The sequence below is a fragment of the Rhinoraja longicauda genome, chromosome 26 (assembly GCF_053455715.1).
Source record: "Rhinoraja longicauda isolate Sanriku21f chromosome 26, sRhiLon1.1, whole genome shotgun sequence".
In the NCBI taxonomy this organism is placed as follows: Eukaryota; Metazoa; Chordata; class Chondrichthyes; order Rajiformes; family Arhynchobatidae; genus Rhinoraja; species Rhinoraja longicauda.
The window spans coordinates 6,510,750-6,529,980 of record NC_135978.1 but is presented as its reverse complement, the minus strand read 5'-3'; the positions used below and the strand labels follow the sequence as shown (position 1 = coordinate 6,529,980).

Here is a 19,231-nt window from a genome sequence, read left to right as displayed (position 1 = left end):
AAATTGCTATCCTTTTAATGTAATTTTAAGTACTTATTTCTTAGTGTTTTGACATGCTCTTTTGATGTTTTTTTATAGTCTTTGAGATGATTTACTTGTTCGTATAGGAAGGAACTGCAGGTGCTGGTTTAAACCGAAGATAAGACACAAAATGCTGGAGTAACTCAGCGGGACAGGCTGCGTCTCTGGAGAGAAGGAATGGGTGACGTTTCGGGTCGAGACCCTTCTGCAGAAGAAGGGGTCTGAAGAAGGGTCTCAACCCGAGATGTCACCCACCCATTCCTTCTCTCTGGAGATGCTGCCTGGCCTGCTGGCATTTTGTGATTCCTTCCTTGTTTTACTTGTTCAATTGTTTTCGGGTAAGAACCCTTCTTCAGACTGAAAGTAGAGGTGGGGGGGGGGGGGGGGGGGAGGGTGGGGGGAAGGGGGGGAGGGGTGGCGGGGGGGGGGGATTAACTGGAGGCGAGAAAAGACCAGAACAAATCAGGGTCGGCAACAGATGACTTCAGGAAGGGTAGAGCCCATAATGGCCCATTGTTGGTTGGGGAAGGTGTGAAAACAAGAGGGATATATAGATGCGAACAGTGGAACTGGTAGGATGACTAGGGTGGGGGAAGGGGGGAGAGTAGGGGACACAGGAGATACTTGAAATGAGAGAAATCAACGTTCATACAACTCGGTTATAAGCTTTCTTTATGGCATGCCTGCAGTGCAGCCGAAATTTGAATACAATAGTAATTGTATTCAATAGTAATTGTATTTGAATACAATGTATTGAATTGTATTCAATAATAATTGTATTTGAATACAATAGTAATAGTATTAGCAATGCTATATAGAAACGTACAAAATTCTTAAGGGGTTGGACAGGCTAGATGCAGGAAGATTGTTCCCGACGTTGGGGAAGTCCAGAACAAGGGGTCACAGTTTAAGGATAAGGGGGAAGTCTTTTAGGACCGAGATGAGAAAGTTTATTTTCACACAGAGTGGTGAATCTGTGGAATTCTCTGCCACAGAAGGTAGTTGAGGCCAGTTCATTGGCTATATTTAAGAGGGAGTTAGATGTGGCCCATGTGGCTAAAGAGATCAGGGGGTATGGAGAGAAGGCAGGTACGGGATACTGAGTTGGATGATCAGCCATGCATATTGAATGGTGGTGCAGGCTCGAAGGGCCGAATGGCCTACTCCTGCACCTATTTTCTATGTTTCAATATTTCTAATCATGAGCAGAGTCCTTTTACTCAAGTCAAGTCAACTTTATTTGTCACATACATATACAAGATGTGCAGTGAAATGAAAGTGGCAACGCCTGCGGATTGTGCTAAACTACAAAACAGAATAGAAAAAAAAAATTAATACAGTAAATTAAATTAGTCCCTGGTGATATGGGAGTTAACATTCCTGATGGCCTGTGGGAAGAAACTCCGTCTCACACTCTCTATTTTCACTGCGTGACAGCGGAGGCGTTTGCCTGACCGTAGCAGCTGGAACAGTCCGTTGCTGGGGTGGTAGGGGTCCCCCATAATGTTGCTGGCTCTGGATCTGCACCTCCTGATGTATAGGTCCTGCAGGGGGGCGAGTGTAGTTCCCATGGTGCGTTCAGCCGAACGCACTACTCTCCGCAGAGCCTTCCTGTCCTGGGCAGAGCTATTCCCAAACCAGATTGAGATGTTGCCAGACAAGATGCTTTCTACAGCCCCAGAGTAGAAGCACTGAAGGATCCTCAGAGAGACTCTGAATTTCCTCAGCTGTCTGAGGTGGTAAAGGCGCTGCTTTGCCTTACTCACCAGTGCGACAATGTGTGTTGTCCATGTCAGATCCCCTGTGATGTGGACTCCCAGGTATTTAAAGCTGTTCACCCTATCCACAGTAATCCCATTTATCTCCAGTGGCGTGTACGTCCTCGGATGTTGAGCCCTTCTAAAGTCCACAATCAGCTCCTTAGTTTTAGTGACATTCAAGAGGAGGCTATTGTCCTGACACCAAAGTGCCAGATCAGCCACCTCCTCCCGGTAGGCCTTCTCATCGTTGTTGGAGATCCGGCCCACCACCACAGTGTCATCAGCAAACTTGATGATGGAGTTGGAGCTGAACCTGGCCACACAGTCATGTGTGTACAGGGAGTACAGTAGGGGGCTAAGGACGCAACCCTGGGGGGATCCTGTGTTCTGGGTGAGGGAGTTAGATGTACGTCTCCTCATCTTGACCACTTGGGGCCTGGCGGTGAGAAAGTCCAGGACCCAGGCACACAGGGGAGTGTTAAGCCCCAGTTCCAGCAGCTTCTCAGCCAGTCTGCTGGGGACTATTGTGTTGAATGCTGAACTAAAGTCAATGAACAGCATCCTCACATAGCCCCCCTTCTGGCTGTCCAGATGAGAGAGCGGTGTGCAGAACCTGGGAGACCGCATCATCCGTGGATCTGTTCGGACGGTATGCGAACTGCAGCGGGTCCATGTTGCGAGGGAGGAGGGCACAGATGTGGTTCTTGATCAGCCTCTCAAAGCATTTCATGACCACTGATGTGAGGGCCACCGGTCGGTAGTCATTTAAACACGTTGGAGAGGCATTCTTTGGCACTGGTACGATGATGGATCTTTTGAAGCATGCAGGGACCACGGACTTGGCCAAGGAGAGGTTGAATATTGTGGTGAGCACTGGAGCAAGCTGAGTGGCACAAGACTTTAGTACTCGCCCAGATATGCCATCTGGGCCTACAGCTTTCCTCGTGTTCAGAGCCCACCTCACGTCGTGCTCGGACACCGAGAATGTGTGCACATCCCAGGCGGTGGATCCCCCTCCAGCCTCGCTAGCCAGCGCGCTGGCGGTGTTGTTTTTAGACGGCGAGCTAGGGGTGATGTTGCCCGTCTTGAACCGTGCGTAGAAGGAGTTCAAGTCATCAGCTCGGGAGGTGCCGGCACTTCTGGTTGAGGGGGGGCTGCACCGGTAGTTAGTTATAGTCCGTAGCCCCTGCCAAAGGCGCCTGGTGTCCTGCTGCTCCATCTGAGACTCCATCTTGGTCTCCATCTCAATTAAACTGCTTACATGTTCTCCAGGTGACACTGCCTGACCTGCTGAGATACTCTTTGAGTCATTTTTGAGCACTTTGTGTCTTTTTTTTGCTTACATGCTCTCTCGTTACACCGACGTTACAATGAACTCAGGAACTTGTTTTATAAGAAAATAATTGCAGATGCTGGTAGCAACAAGTAGTATAAGAAAATAACTGCAGATGCTGGTAGCAACAAGTAGTATAAGAAAATAACTGCAGATGCTGGTAGCAACAAGTAGTATAAGAAAATAACTGCAGATGCTGGTAGCAACAGGAACTTGTTTGTTGTTCATCTGAAAGTCATGAGGCTACTCGTCAATCTTTCACTAAATCACATCGACCATTCAACAACATCAATCTCTCTGACATCTGCAACATTAACAGTCTCTTCTCACACTCCATTAACTTTTACTTAACACTTCCTTCCCCTGAAAGGATGGTTTTGCATATTCTGAATAAAATGGGTTTTGGTCTGCATACATTTCTACTAGTGGGAGAGCCTAGGACTAGAGGCCACAGCCTCAAGAATTAAAGGACTTTCTTTTAGGAAGGAGATGAGGAGAAATTTCTTTAGTCAGAGGGTGGTGAATCTGTGGAATTCTTTGCCACAGAAGGCTGTGGAGGCCAAGTCAGTGGATATTTTTAAGGCGGAGATAGATAGATTCTTGATTAGTCAGAGGTCACCGCAGCACGGTGGCGCAGCGGTAGAGTTGCTGCCTTACAGCGAATGCAGCGCCGGAGACTCAGGTTCGATCCTGACAACGGGCGCCGTCTGTACGGAGTTTGTACGTTCTACCCGTGACCTGCGTGGGTTTTCTCCGAGATCTTCGGTTTCCTCCCACACTCCAAAGACGTGCAGGTTTGTAGGTTAATTGACTGGGTAAAAATGTAAAAATTGTCCCTAGTGTGTGTAGGATAGTGTTAAATGTGCGGGGATCGCTGGGCGGCGCGGACCCAGTGGGCCGAAGGGCCTGTTTCCTCGCTGTATCTCTAAATCTAAAATCTAAAAAATCTAGAATGGGGTTAGGAGGGAGAGATAGATCAGCCATGATTGAATGTCAGAGTAGACTTGATGGGCCAAATGGCCTAATTCTACTCCTATTCCTTATGACATGATATATGGGGCAAAGTTTAAAGGAGTTGTGGGGGGCAATTATTTGTACACAGAGGGTGGTGAATGCCTGGAACATGTTGCCCAAGGGTGGTAGTTGAGGCATATATGAAGCTTTTGGATAGGCACATGGATATACCTGGTGATATATTAAAGTTTAGAAGGATGAGGGAGGACCTCATTGAAACTTACTGAATAGTGAAAGGCCTGGATAGAGTGAATGTGGAGAGGATATTTGCACTAGTGGGAGAGTCTAGGACCAGAGGGCACAGCCTCGGAATAAAAAGATGTACCTTTAGAAAGGGGATGAGAAAGAATGTCTTCAGTCAGAGGGTGATGAATCTTTGAAATTCATTGCCACAGACGGCTGTGGAGGCCAAGTCACTGGATACTCCTACGGTGGAGATTGGTAGATTCTTGATTAGTACAGGTGTCAGGGGTTATAAAATTCTTAAGGGGTTGGAGAGGCCAGATGCGGGAAGATAGTTCCCGATGTTGGGGAAGTCCAGAACCAGGGGTCACAGCTTAAGGATAAGGGGGGAAGTCTTTTAGGACCGAGATGAGAAAACATTTCTTCACACAGAGAGTGGTGAGTCTGTGGAATTCTCTGCCACAGAAGGTAGTTGAGGCCAGTTTATTGGCTATATTTAAGAGGGAGTTAGATGTGGCCCTTGTGGCTAAAGGGATCAGGGGGTATGGAGAGAAGGCAGGTACGGGATACTGAGTTGGATAATCAGCCATGATCATATTGAATGGCAGTGCAGGCTCGAAGGGCCGAATGGCCTACTCCTGCACCTATTTTCTATGTTTCTATGTTATGGGGAGAAGGCCGGAGAATGGGGTTGAGAGGGAAAGGTAGATCAGCCTTGATTGAATGGCGGAATAGACTTGATGGGCCGAATGCCCAAGTTCTGCTCCTGGAAACTGATGAAACAATTTTCTCTCATCGTACTGCATCTCCCGATCTCTGCTGGCCAGCCTAATCTGTTTACTCCTTGCATTGTGTATAAAAGTGACATCTGCTCTACTCCCAAATGCTCCATTGGCTTCTGCTGCTGTGCAAATATCAACCGCTTTCTGTAGGTGCAGTATTCCTTTCTCTTGCATATTTTCGCTCGACGACAACTCTGTTTTTAAATGAGCCTGGCTCACAAGAGTGGCGCCGTAAAGCCCTGCTTTCCCCCCCCCCCCCCCCCCCCCTTTGTAAATCTAAATCAATCTCCTCTCTTTGAAAGTGGAGCTTGGTATTAAACCATGTCTCTCACATGTAATATTCATGAAGTGTGGAATATTTTTCAAACTGCTCAAAAATCTGACACGTTCTCCATTCATTTCTTCATTCCTTCAGTGCACATGAACGCATTCTCCACATCAATCACTTCCACATCTATTCCATAAAGTCTTGGCGTGAACTTTATTTTGCCCCTCAGGTGAAGTCCTCTTGCTTTCTAGTCAGAACGCCATTTCCATTTTTTTTTTTACTTGATTCAATTTCCTTTTATTATTAATCAGTTACGAAGATACAAACTCTTTACATCAATCCCAACTTCAACTCCAAGGTATTTATTCACAAAATGCTGGAGTAACTCAGCAGGTCAGGCAGCATCTCAGGAGAGAAGGAATGGATGACGTTTCGGGTCGAGACTCTACTTCAGTCTGAAGAAGGGTCTCGACCCGAAACGTCACCCATTCCTTCTCTCCTGAGATGCTGCCTGACCTGCTGAGTTACTCCAGCATTTTGTGAATAAATACCTTCGATTTGTACCAGCTTCTGCAGTTATTTTCTTACAACAACTTCAACTCCAAATACTCCATTTGAAGAACATCAGTCGCATCTCTCAAAAGGCCAAGTTGCCCTCTTTGGTGGACAGGCACATAGCGTATTTGTTCCAATCCTTTGACCGTTGGATAGCTTTATTTTATTTATCTTTGTTCAAACCACTGCATCATTTTTAGATAATTTTTTTTAGATTTAGAGATACAGCGCGGAAACAGGCCCTTCGGCCCACCGGGTCCACGCCACCCAGCGATCCCCGCACATTAACACTATCCTACACACACTAGGGACAATTTTTTACATTTGCCCAGCCAATTAACCTACATACCTCTACGTCTTTGGAGTGTGGGAGGAAACCGAAGATCTCGGAGAAAACCCACGCAGGTCACGGGGAGAACGTACAAACTCCGTACAGAAGTACCCGTTGTCAGGATCGAACCTGAGTCTCCGGCGCTGCATTCGCTGTAAGGCAGCAACTCTACCGCTGCGCCACCATGCCGCAATTATCCCCAGTGGGGATAAAAAGGCCCACACCAAATTTAAGTGAGGAACGAAGTTGAATAAATAAACTTGAATGGTGGAAACATGTCCAGCACATCATGCTTCAGTCTGCAGGACGATCCCGACCTGAAATGCCACCTATCCATTCCACCCACAGGTGTCGGTTTAAATTGAAGATAGATACAAAAGGCTGGAGTACCTCAGCGGGTCACACAGCATCTCTGGAGAAAATGAATAGGTGACGTTTGTTCCTTCCTACACATTCCGTCCGCTCCACTGCGAAATCTTCCCAAGGTGTGTCTACTTTGAAGAAGTTCTCCTCTCTCCGACGAGAGTTCTGCAACATCCTCTCTCGCTGCACCACCTCTGTGCTATATCTCTCTATACCACCTCTCGTTTCCCTTTCCCCTGACTCGAAACGCCACCTATTCCTTTACTTCAGAAATGCCGCCTGGCCCGCTGAGTTACTGCAGCTTTTTGGTGTCTATCTTCCCTCCACAGATGTTGGCTGGCTCGCTGAATACCTCCAGTACTCTGTGTTTTGCCCAATGGTCACTTCAGTGATCCTTTCAGAGATCATCTTTGTCTCTTAAAGTATTGAGTTGCTCATTCGATATCTGATTCCTGATAAAGATAATATGCATCCGATATTTTACACAATTTTATACGAACTTTCGGGAAATGCTAGCTCTTGGGAATTAAAGAGGGATCAAGACTGTAGAATTAAATATTTCAACCAGTCCTATTATTGAATTACTTTGAAAAATTATTTTTTGGCTACTTACTTCTAATACATAAATAACTTACTTTTCATCCTGATGTGGGGGGGGGGGGTGGGGAGGTGTGTGGGGGGTACCAATAACCAAGAGAGACTCGGTGTGGGGGGGGGAGAGAATTTAGAAGGACCATTGAGACTATAATAAATACCTTTGTAACTTAGTCGGAGCCCTATACATGGCTCTTTGTCGCAGTGAGGGGGGGAAGAACAAAGAGGGACCGGTGGGGGGGGGGGGGGGGCACTGTGGGGGGGGGGGAAGGAAGAACAAAGGAAGAGTTAGTTGTGGGGTTCATCTGGGAGGGAGGGGGAGGGGCAGTTGGGGGACTTGGCGCGGGATACTTTGTAACTTTGTCAGTGCCCTTTATATGGCGGCTATTTGCATGCCTTGGGTATGCAGGCAGAGAACTTCACTGTGACAATATAGTATTCATTTATTCATTCATTCATTCATTCATTCATTCATTCATTCATACTTTGTGCATTCTATGTGGTACGTGTGACAACAGAGTATCATTCACTCAGTCATTTCAGTCCCTACAATGATTTATGAAATTAGATGATGTATTTTTCATACCCACGGAATGATCTGAAAACAATGAGCAAAGTTCCAAAACACACCCACGTGCCTCTGAAAAAAGTCACAAGTTAACATGAGCGATTCGTTTCTTTTTTTGTTTTGCATTTAATTGAGAAAATATTCACACAAGGAAGACCATTAAATAAAATTAAATAGATTACATGCTAAAATATATCACCCTTCTGAAATCCTAGCAATGTTTAAAATTAATGGGGGGAAAGAAAATGACCACAATCCCCGGCATTTAAAATATTTCTTCCACATACAAAGCCTGTTCTGCAATGAAGTGAGTGTTTCACTTGATGCCAATTGATTACATTAAGCTTTCATTGCCATAAATGACACCAGAAACCACAAGGAAAAATCACAAGACACCAATTCGTTCAAATATCACAGTTTAGATTTTTATAGGTAGGCTGAGTTACAAAAGTCATGTTATTGTAAGAAGCAATAAAAGATGCACTCATATTTTATGCTGCATTCTTCACATAGTGATAAAAGATGAACAGTATCAAACAGCCAATACAAAAATGATTCACTATGTTTATCTGCATGCAATACACACAGTAATAGTAAAACCTGATACACCAGAAAGAGCCAAACAGAAAAATGAAACAAATTAACCCTTTTTTATCCACTGCTCAATTTCTTGTCGGAGATTTTACAATGTATGGAACACAGGACCACATTTTGACCATTTGTATTGTGTTGTTTTATATGTGCCGGAAGGAACTGCAGATGCTGGTTTAAACCCTAGACACAAAATGCTGGAGTAACTCAGCGGGACAGGCAGCATCTCTGGAGAGAAGGAATGGGTGACATTTCGGGTCGAGACCCTTCTTCAGACTTATATTATTATATTATATCGTGGCTTATGCGATGTAGGTAAATCCATGTCTGGTGATTTTAAGTGAGGCCAACTGGATCTGAAGATAATTATTGTGGATCTTCGTCAGTTTTCGTATAATCGCCCTTTATTCAAAAGGTTTGATGCCTTTTTGTTTTAAATCAATAATCGGTCAGGATGAACAAAGAGCAGATAATATTAAAGGATTTATGAAGGCAGACGTGGACAAAAGAACTTATAAGTTCATAAGTTGTGGAAGTAGAATTAGGCCCATCAAGTCTACTCCGCCATTCAATCATGCCTGATCTATAGTATCTCTCCCTCTCAACCCCATTCTCCTGCCTTCTCCCCATAACCCTTGACACCTTTACTAATGAAGAACCTATCAGTCTCAACTTCAAAACTATCCATTGACTTGGCCTCCACAGCTGCCTGCGGCAATGGATTCCATGATTCACCACCGCCCTCTGACTAAAGAAATTCCTCCTCATCTCGTTTCTAAAGGTACGTCCTTTTATTCGGAGGCTACGGATCTGGTCCCACTAGTGGAAACATCCTCGCCACATCCACTCTATCCAGGCCTTTCACTATTCAGTAAGTTTCAATGAGGTCCCCCCCTCATCCTTCTAAACTCCGTCGAGTACAGGCCCAGTGCTGTCCAGCGCTCAATTTTGTCCTTCAGATGATGCAACTTCATGAGACTGTTTTCCAAACTGTTAAAGCAGTGCGCACAAGGAAACCACGAAAAATAACAGAAGTAGTGCATCCGCACGTAAATCCCGATCTCTCTCTGCAGACGACTGCTGGCGGGGCACATCGCATGCCAAATATATTCCTAGAGATAACCAGCGCAAAGAGGCACCAAGAGATTGATTTGTTTACTTATTAACTTGCCAACTTTGGAGAGGGTGCAGAGGAGGTTAACAAGAATGATCCCAGAAATGAGTAGGTTAACCTATGATGAGTGTTTGTCGGCACTGGGCCTGTACTTGCGGCCAGAGGAGGTAGTTGAGGCTGGGACTATCCCAACGTGTAAGAAACAGCTAGACAGGTACATGGATAGGACAGGTTTGGAGGGATATGGACCAAGCGCAGGCAGGTGGGACTGGTGTAGCTGGGACATGTTGGCCGGTTTGGGCAAGTTGGGCTGTGACTCGCTGTGGCAGACCAGATACAATGGGCCAAGTGGCCTACCTCTGCTACTTCCTACATTCTTCTAGGAAGGTGTGATATTTTATCAGTATTTTTATTACTCTGTTCAATCAAAGCCCAAGATTAAATCCCTGAAATGAGAAATGTACTTGAACCGGTAGCCTTAACATGTACCTAGCCAAACAAGATTACCTAACACCATTATAATACAAATACCGCTATAATTTCACAGCACATGTATGGGAATGCCTGAAATGGCTGTTCATTCAATAAAAAATAGAAATTAGCTCCTATGGCATCACAGAGATTTATAGCACATAGTTAGGCCATGTAACCTAGACAGTCCAGGCCCACCAAACAATCTCTGCACGATGCTGCAACTTATCTGTTAATCCTGTAGGTTACAACTCATGTGCTCATCCACATACAGTACCTCTCTGTCTCCTCTTAGGTAGTGAGTCCCAGGACCACACTCTGGGCATTTATTTTCCTTATCCACTAATTCATTTATGTTGTATAAGAAGATAACTGCAGATGCTGGTACAAATCGAAGGTATTTATTCACAAAATGCTGGAGTAACTCAGCAGGTCAGGCAGCATCTCGGGAGAGAAGGAATGGGTGACGTTTCGGGTCGAGACCCTTCTTCAGACTGAAGAAGGGTCTCGACCCGAAATGTCACCCATTCCTTCTCTCCCGAGATGCTGCCTGACCTGCTGAGTTACTCCAGCATTTTGTGAAAAAATTCATTTTCAGTTGACTTCATCTTAATGGAGGAATAGCTTGGTCATCTCAGAGTCATAGGGTCGTAGTGCACGGACAGAGGCCCTTCGGCCCAACCCGTCCATGCTGGCCAAGGTGACCCATCTAAGCGAGTCCCATTTGGCCCACACCCCCTCTGAAACCTTTCCTCGTTCATTTATTCATATCCGCATACCCGTCTAAGTGCCATATGAGCTTTCAGAATTTTTATACAATGGAATTAAATTTCCTCTCAGTCTTCTTCGCTCCAAAACAACCTCAGACTGGCCGGTTTCCCCATAGAGTTGTAATTCTGCATCACGGCAATGCCCTCTGCACCATCCTGTGGAATGATGACCCAAACTGTACACACTCTTCTCGACATGACCTGACTCATGTTTGTAGACAGTCCTAGCATGACCTCCCTGCTCTGGTTCCAGTCAGGAATACAAAGTATCCACTGTGTTTTGTTAACCATTTTCTCGTTGTTAACAATGTTCCGCTTCGGTACGTATGACCAGACAATAAAACACTCTTGACTCCTGATCTCAGTAACCGTGATAATAACAAACCGAAACCTGAATTATGCATTCCTCATTTGAGACGGCATAGGCAAAATGTCCATTGAAAATCAAACCAGGCTCAAACTCCTTGAACTGTGGGTTACTGAGTTCCTTTCCAATGTGTCCTACCCCTGTCTTTGTTATCCTTGCTGTCTGCGTGTTTATAAAGCTTCGAGTTGTCCTCCATGTTACGCCATTCCTTGCTGTTACATCTCTTTTGCCTTCTTAGTTTCCTTTCCGATTTTCATCCTTGCAATTTCGGTTGCATAGGGCACTCAGTTTCACCTTCCTGCCGCATCCCATCCTACAGGTTCCTCAACATCCAGGTTTAGGATTTCTCCACCTTTTCTCTGTCAATAATCATACAAGCCTGAATCCTCTTCGAATCTGGCCTGTAGCTCCTGCTCTGACTTACCCCCGCAGGTTCTAAAACTAATAAACGATCCACCAAGCTGAAACATTAACTCTCAGTGTTTCTCTCTATAGATGCTGCCTGACCTGATGAAGTATTTGCAGCACATTCATGTATTGTCTTTCTGCTGACTGGTTAGCACGCAACCGAAGCTTTTCACTGTACCTCGGTACACGCGACAATAAACTAAACTGAACGGGAAAAAAAAAAGAATTCTGTTCTTATTCACATGGAGAAAAAAAACTAAGCTTAATTAAAAACAAAGTAAAGCCTTTTGTTGTACTCTTTGGTCTTTTTATTGTGTTTTGTGTTCTGATATGAAACATTTCTATCAAGAAATTCTGGAAATACACATTCAGTTTATCTTAACCATTCATGGTACATTTCTGATGATCTTTCAATAAAGATGCTTGTTGTACTTTACACACTGGGCTCCATTCTTCCTGGGTATGTGTTGCAACACAGCGAACACAAAGTGCACTTATCACTGTTCGAAATACTGTTATCATATTGCCCCACACCATCATAATCAATATGGAAAGCAAAGAGCAGGTTTACCTGCATTTTTTGCATGAATTAGACAATGTAAACAATATCAACGTTGAGAAATGATGAGCACTATAAATAAAATTGTGCATTAGTTTCCGAGAGAAGATTTATTGGTCACTTGTTCCATACAAGGGTAAACTGAGATGTAAAACTGAGGACAGTTCAGGAACCATGTAGACAGTAAGAAGACATAGTTAAAAAGGACCTTTGGCATAACATTTATCCCTTCCTCTCGAAGTGAGATTGGATGGTCATGAACCATGCAAAATAATAAAGTAGATAATGTTTATTATATAACAATAACATTGTAGTGCAAGGCTCATTTACAGAAAAATAGGTGATTAACTGCCAAATATCTTAAAGGAATAAGGAAGTTAACACTTCATGCAGAGTGTAATCTTGCGAGCAATACTCGAAACTTCCTGTTGGCCTTCGTACCCACAATATAGTTTCAAACGGGAATGTCTGTTGCCTGTTGCTTTGCAAGTTGGTACAATAATAGCAGCCCAAATAAGCTCCATGCACATTCATTGAAATCCATACAAAATTCAGATTCATATAAAGCGTACAAGAGTTCATTGTCAAACGGAGTTCTGCACATTCAACGTAGTTTCATTATTAAGCAGATACTTTAAAAAAAGTCCAAATATTTGAATATAATGATTGATATTTAAGGTGTTGTGATGTAATTTCTAAATGAGCCCCCCCTCCCCCCCCCCCCAACTGAAAATGTCACATTCTTTAATGTTTTACCTTGTACACATTTTGCCAGCTTCAAATACAGAGCAGTATGAACTGTAGCACTTTAATGTATATTTCTCATTACACTGATTGCAAGAGTTATTGGTGCTGTGCAAATATAGTGTAGTAACAGAAATCTCCTACAATTCTGGTCAATGAATATGATCACAGTCTTTCTTGTTCCAATAATTTGAAAAACATGTTCTTTTTATTCAGATAGTAGAAACGAAAGGGGGTTGGGAGGAGGGGGGGGGGGGGGGGTGGAATTGCTCCAATCTCATATCAATTACCATCACAAAAGAACTGGGACCAAAAAAAACCTGCCAGTGAAATTGATGTATTTTAGTTTGAAGGAGCCACAGATGTACACCATTAATTGGTTGATACCGTGAATTATTTTCACTTTTATGCAGCATTTTATCACCCAAAAAGACTACAATGTTTTTGGTACCGGTAGTTCTTAAAGGAGGAAAGTGATAAGAATGAATAGCAAATGAGTCTATTTCACTGCCATGCTTCCAACCATCTCAAATTCTAGTCTCGAGCTTACTTGAATGTGTGTATGTCCAGGAAGGAACTGCAGATGCCGGTGTACACCGAAGATAGGCACAGCACGCCGGAGTAACTCAGCGGGACAGGCAGCATCTCTGGAGAGAAGGAACGGGTGACGTTTCAGGTCTGAAGAAGGGTCACCCATTCCTTCTCTCCGGAGAAGCTGCCTGTCCCGCTGAGTTACTCCGCCATTTTGTGACTGTTTTGAATGCGTGTAAGCTATTTATTGGCCAGCACGCGTAAAGGAGGACTTTGTGGTAATTGGTGAAGCAACAGTGAAAATAACCAGCATGACAAGAGCAATGGGTTTTCTTGGGAACAGTAATTAACCATTGCATCAGGGGCAAAGCCTGGACACTGGGAGCTGCCAGTGATTAGACTGTGAAAGTACAAAGGGCCAAGGACAGGTAAAAGTGACACATTGCAGACTGCCATTGCTCAATCTCCAAGAGACAATTCTTTGCAAAGGATTCTCCAAGGTTTAAAGGATAAGGGATTAAGAATTTCCAAATGTCCCAAAGGAGACACAAAATGAATGTTGAAGGCTGCTGAGGTGGAGATGGTGCTTCATGAGGTGACAGTGTGGACCATGACAGCGTGGACCATGACAGCGTGGACCATGACAGCGTGGACCATGACAGCGTGGACCATGACAGCGTGGACCATGACAGCGTGGACCATGACAGCGTGGACCATGACAGCGTGGACCATGACAGCGTGGACCATGACAGCGTGGACCATGACAGCGTGGACCATGACAGCGTGGACCATGACAGCGTGGACCATGACAGCGTGGACCATGACAGCGTGGACCATGACAGCGTGGACCATGACAGTGTGGACCATGACAGTGTGGACCATGACAGTGTGGACCATGACAGTGTGGACCATGACAGTGTGGACCATGACAGTGTGGACCATGACAGTGTGGACCATGACAGTGTGGACCATGACAGTGTGGACCATGACAGTGTGGACCATGACAGTGTGGACCATGACAGTGTGGACCATGACAGTGTGGACCATGACAGTGTGGACCATGACAGTGTGGACCATGACAGTGTGGACCATGACAGTGTGGACCATGACAGTGTGGACCATGACAGTGTGGACCATGACAGTGTGGACCATGACAGTGTGGACCATGACAGTGTGGACCATGACAGTGTGGACCATGACAGTGTGGACCATGACAGTGTGGACCATGACAGTGTGGACCATGACAGTGTGGACCATGACAGTGTGGACCATGACAGTGTGGACCATGACAGTGTGGACCATGACAGTGTGGACCATGACAGTGTGGACCATGACAGTGTGGACCATGACAGTGTGGACCATGACAGTGTGGACCATGACAGTGTGGACCATGACAGTGTGGACCATGACAGTGTGGACCATGACAGTGTGGACCATGACAGTGTGGACCATGACAGTGTGGACCATGACAGTGTGGACCATGACAGTGTGGACCATGACAGTGTGGACCATGACAGTGTGGACCATGACAGTGTGGACCATGACAGTGTGGACCATGACAGTGTGGACCATGACAGTGTGGACCATGACAGTGTGGACCATGACAGTGTGGACCATGACAGTGTGGACCATGACAGTGTGGACCATGACACTGTAGCTTGCCTGAAGATGGCCGAGATAAATGTCACCCCTTTGTTGCATGCATGGCTCTGCGTAAAATGGAATACTTTGTACCTTTGCCGGCGCCCTTTATGTGGTGACTCTTTGCATACCTTGGGTGTGTAAAACAGAGAATATCGAACACAGATATCGAACGTGTGCGCAGTAGCGTATCATCATATCATAAAGTTATTCTTGCCATGGCCAGGACTGTTGTGCATGGGCCTGGTAATCCCACAGAGACGAACGAGGGGCAGGTTATTTCCTTGTAAACCCAGTTGCATAACTGTCACCATTAGCTTGCCCACCGCAATCAACACAAATGCAACTGATTTTCCTTCCACTTCTAGAACTGGATGAAGCACAGTTTGATGCAATGGGGACGGGTTGAACATCAAACCCTCTCTCCGTCCCTCCTCCACCCTAGCTGTCCTGTTAGCTCCACTGTTTGCATGCATATATTTATCAACTCTTCCACAGCCAACAATAGACCATTGTGGGCTCCGCCTTTCCTTGGTCATTGGTGCTGGCTCTGATTTGTTCTGTACCCTTTCACATCTCTAGTTTCCCTCTCCCCCTGACTGTCAGTCTGAAAAAGGGTCTCGACCCAAAGCCTCACCCATCCTTTATTTCCACAGATGCAGCCTGACCCGCTGAGTTACTCCAGCATTTTGTGTCAACCCAACTGCTCCACGCAGTTTTTCTCAGGGGGGAATGCCAGAGACACTAGCGAGTGTGGGTGGAATCCTGATAGGACCAGGCAATCTGGCTCACCTTGGCAAGTTTCCTTTCATTAAAAGCCACTAAATGCAGAACGCACGATCAAAAGGCTGCATCCAAAGAAGCAACATTATGATTATTCTGGATTTAGTTTTAGTTTTTAGTTTTCGAGACACAGTGTGGAAACAGGCCCTTCGGCCCACCGTACATATCAACACCAACACTGGTTCCATCCTACACACACATGTTTTAAAAACATCACTCCCAATAATTCCAAATATTCAACATTTGCAAGCTGTCTATCCCAGCTACTGTGTGCAGTTTTGGTCTCCAAATTTGAGGAAGGATATTCTTGCTATTGAGGGCGTGCAGCGTAGGTTTACTAGGTTAATTCCCGGAATGGCGGGACTGTCATATGTTGAAAGACTGGAGCGACTAGGCTTGTATACACTGGAATTTAGAAGGATGAGAGGGGATCTTATTGAAACATATGATTATTAAGGGGTTGGATACGTTAGAGGCAGGAAACATGTTCCCAATGTTGGGGGAGTCCAGAACTAGGGGCCACAGTTTAAGAATAAGGGGTAGGCCATTTAGAACTGAGATGAGGAAAAAAGTTTTCAGTCAGAGAGTTGTGAATCTGTGGAATTCTCTGCCTCAGAAGGCAGTGGAGGCCAATTCTCTGAATGCATTCAAGAGAGAGCTAGATAGAGCTCTTAAGGATAGCGGAGTCAGGGGGTATGGGGAGAAGGCAGGAACGGGGTACTGATTCAGAATGATCAGCCATGATCACATTGAATGGCGGTGCTGGCTCGAAGGGCCGAATGGCCTCCTCCTGCACCTATTGTCTATTATCTATTGTCTACACACACACTGGGGACAATTCACAGAAGCCAATTACCCTACAAACCTGCACATCTTTGGAATGGAGCACCTGGAGAAAACCCACGCGGTCACAGGGATAACGTACAAACTCTGTAAAGACAGCACCCATAGTCAGGATCATACCCGTGTGTCTGGCGCGGTAAGGCAGCAACTCAACCGCTGTGCCACCGTGCTGCCCTGTCATTTGTGTGAAATTTCACAATTTTCTTTGGAAGTAGAGGCTTCAGGGTACAGTTATTAGAAACTGAACACAGGACAGTCTGACAAGCATCTGATATGTTTGTGTAAGCCATGAGGGCTTAGTTATACGAGTTTGTTTCACTTCACATTGAGCCGTTCTGTAACGATTAAAAAAGAAAGTTGTTTACTTCAAATAAATAATTCAGCCCAACAGCAATTCACCTAACCTGGCATCTGCTACTGGGCTACAATAGCGTTAGGCTCGGGGGATAGCTAGGATGGACAGCTTGCGAATGTTGAATATTTGGAATTATTGGGAGCGATGTTTTTAAAAACATGTCAGTTCAGAAATTGGTGCTAGTTTTACTGCTTCCTGTAAAATTGGACTGGAGCATCCACCATGACTTTTATTTTCTCGCTATAAATGCCAGCGATATCTTGGGTGGAAATTAGTTTGGGCTTGGAAAGCAGATCGGAGCAAGGGGCCAAAGCAGCAGAAATAACGTCTCAAAAGCGAAGGTTTTCTGGAGTCGCCCCAGGGTTCAATTTTGAAAAGAAATGCCATGTCTTCAAAGGGTCTGCTCAAAAAGCGGCTCATTTGCTGCAAAGTGTTTCGAGAGGGCCTGAGGAAGTGAAAAGATAAAATATGAATGTTATTTTCATATATGTACGGTACAGTTTGTGTGAGCCTTTTTGAGATTAAAGCAGCTTTTGGGATGTTGTGGTAGGCCAGTTTTTTCCATGTAATTTTCATGGGGATGTATAAGTACTGTTGGAAATCTTTAGCAATATTGCACGAGCGAATATTTAATAAAAATACACAAAGACTGGTTAATTTAAACTGCTCGAGATAGTCAGTGCTCTATACCAAATATGGAGGAGGTTCGTGTTGGAAGGGGAACTGCAGGTGCTGGTTTAAAACCAAAGATAGACACAAAAAGCTGGAGTAACTCAGTGGGTCAGACGGCATCTCTGGAGAAGAGGAACAGGTGACGTTTCGGGTCGAGACCCTTCTTCAGAGGACCTTCTAGCTTGGGTATAGTTTTGATCGGTAATTATATGAAGAAAATTTTAGAAGCAGATTACTTCCTTTGCATTTCTGCACTGGCTTTTCAAACGGGATGGTTAATTATCCCCACATCGTCCTGCAGATATGAACCTGGTTATTTTTCAGATGGTTAACAACTTTGCTAGCACTTCTCATTTGACTCCGGGTTTGCAGTACCAACACAATTAACTGAGAACTGTCCGGCTTCTTTGATTTCGACAGGATGCGAGATTTATTGAGGTGAGCTTTGAATAGTGAAATGCTTCATTAGACCTAAAATGAATAATTCACCTCCAGTGCCCCATTTAAAACCTATGGCCTCCACTGTCGAAGGGTGACATCTATCTATACACCATGCGTTTTCCAATTCCATTGATGAAAAGAAGACAATTAACATGAGAGGTGTGTTTCGTTTATTTTACGTATGTCATCCTAAAGCTGGATTTGAGTCTTGTGAATGTTCCCCTGGATAATGATAAGCTATGTGTACTTTCACTACATTAAATTGAAAGTTACGGAAAATTGGCCACTATCAAGGCCAGCATTCTTCAGTACTGTATCAAAAGTACTATATTACTCCAAAATATGACTAGGTTTAAGACACGATCAGTTCCTTTGTGCAGCTTTTCCTTGAACTGGTTCGTCTGTCTGTTGTAGAGAGGAAATCTATATTTAAGTACTCTAGACATGTTTCTCTTGCCCCTAATAAAATTTAAATACTTCAAAAACATAAAAATAATTTGATTGGCTTGGGTCGCTAAAAGTATCAGCCATCAAAAGCGGATAATTCCTGGTGCTAAATCAATTATTAAAAAAATTATCCAAAGGGACTCCTCTGAAATTTATCCCAAGTGCTCGGATACACGAATGCATGTAAACATGTACATAAGCCAATATGTAAGCCACAAGATTACCAGGCAAAGTTAGGTATCCGTGAAGAGGCCGAGAGAGACTTGTTTCTGAAAAGAAAAGTGCAAAAGGCCCAACCTTTGTGTGGCACTCACTCTCAGACAGAACCTCACTTGTCCTATGCCACGATGCGGAGGGCAAGATCTCAACCGGCCGACCGGCATCAATCACTGACGATGGCCCCTGGGAGTTCATTTGTCAACGTGTGCCAGCGCTCTATTTTCTTGTCCTTGCTCTTCAAACAGTCAAACCAGTGCTTTAAACGTTCGCCTTTGGCATTGATTCCAAGTGTCACCCCACCTAAGCAGAACATTGAGAGGAGTGAGGATCTACTTCTGAAACATGCAGGAATGAACTGCAGATGCCGGCTTTCACCGACGGTAGACACAAAATGCTGGAGTAACTCAGCGGGTCAGGCGGCATCGCTGGAGAGAGGGAATATTGATTTCTCTCACTGACGTGAATATTGATTTCTCCAACTTGGAGTGACCCTTGCGATTCCT

General features: G+C 44.8%; 1 protein-coding gene across 1 annotated transcript in view; it reads right to left on the bottom strand.

Moving 5' to 3' along the window:
• Positions 1-14,944: 14,944 nt before the first annotated feature.
• LOC144606538 (double C2-like domain-containing protein beta) overlaps positions 14,945-19,231 on the bottom strand; it is a 231,945-nt gene continuing 227,658 nt past the window's right edge. Inside the window, exon 9 of the mRNA XM_078422791.1 lies at positions 14,945-19,028. Coding sequence (XP_078278917.1) covers positions 18,892-19,028 — 137 coding nt within the window. The 3' untranslated portion in view covers positions 14,945-18,891. The remainder of the gene's footprint in view (positions 19,029-19,231) is intronic.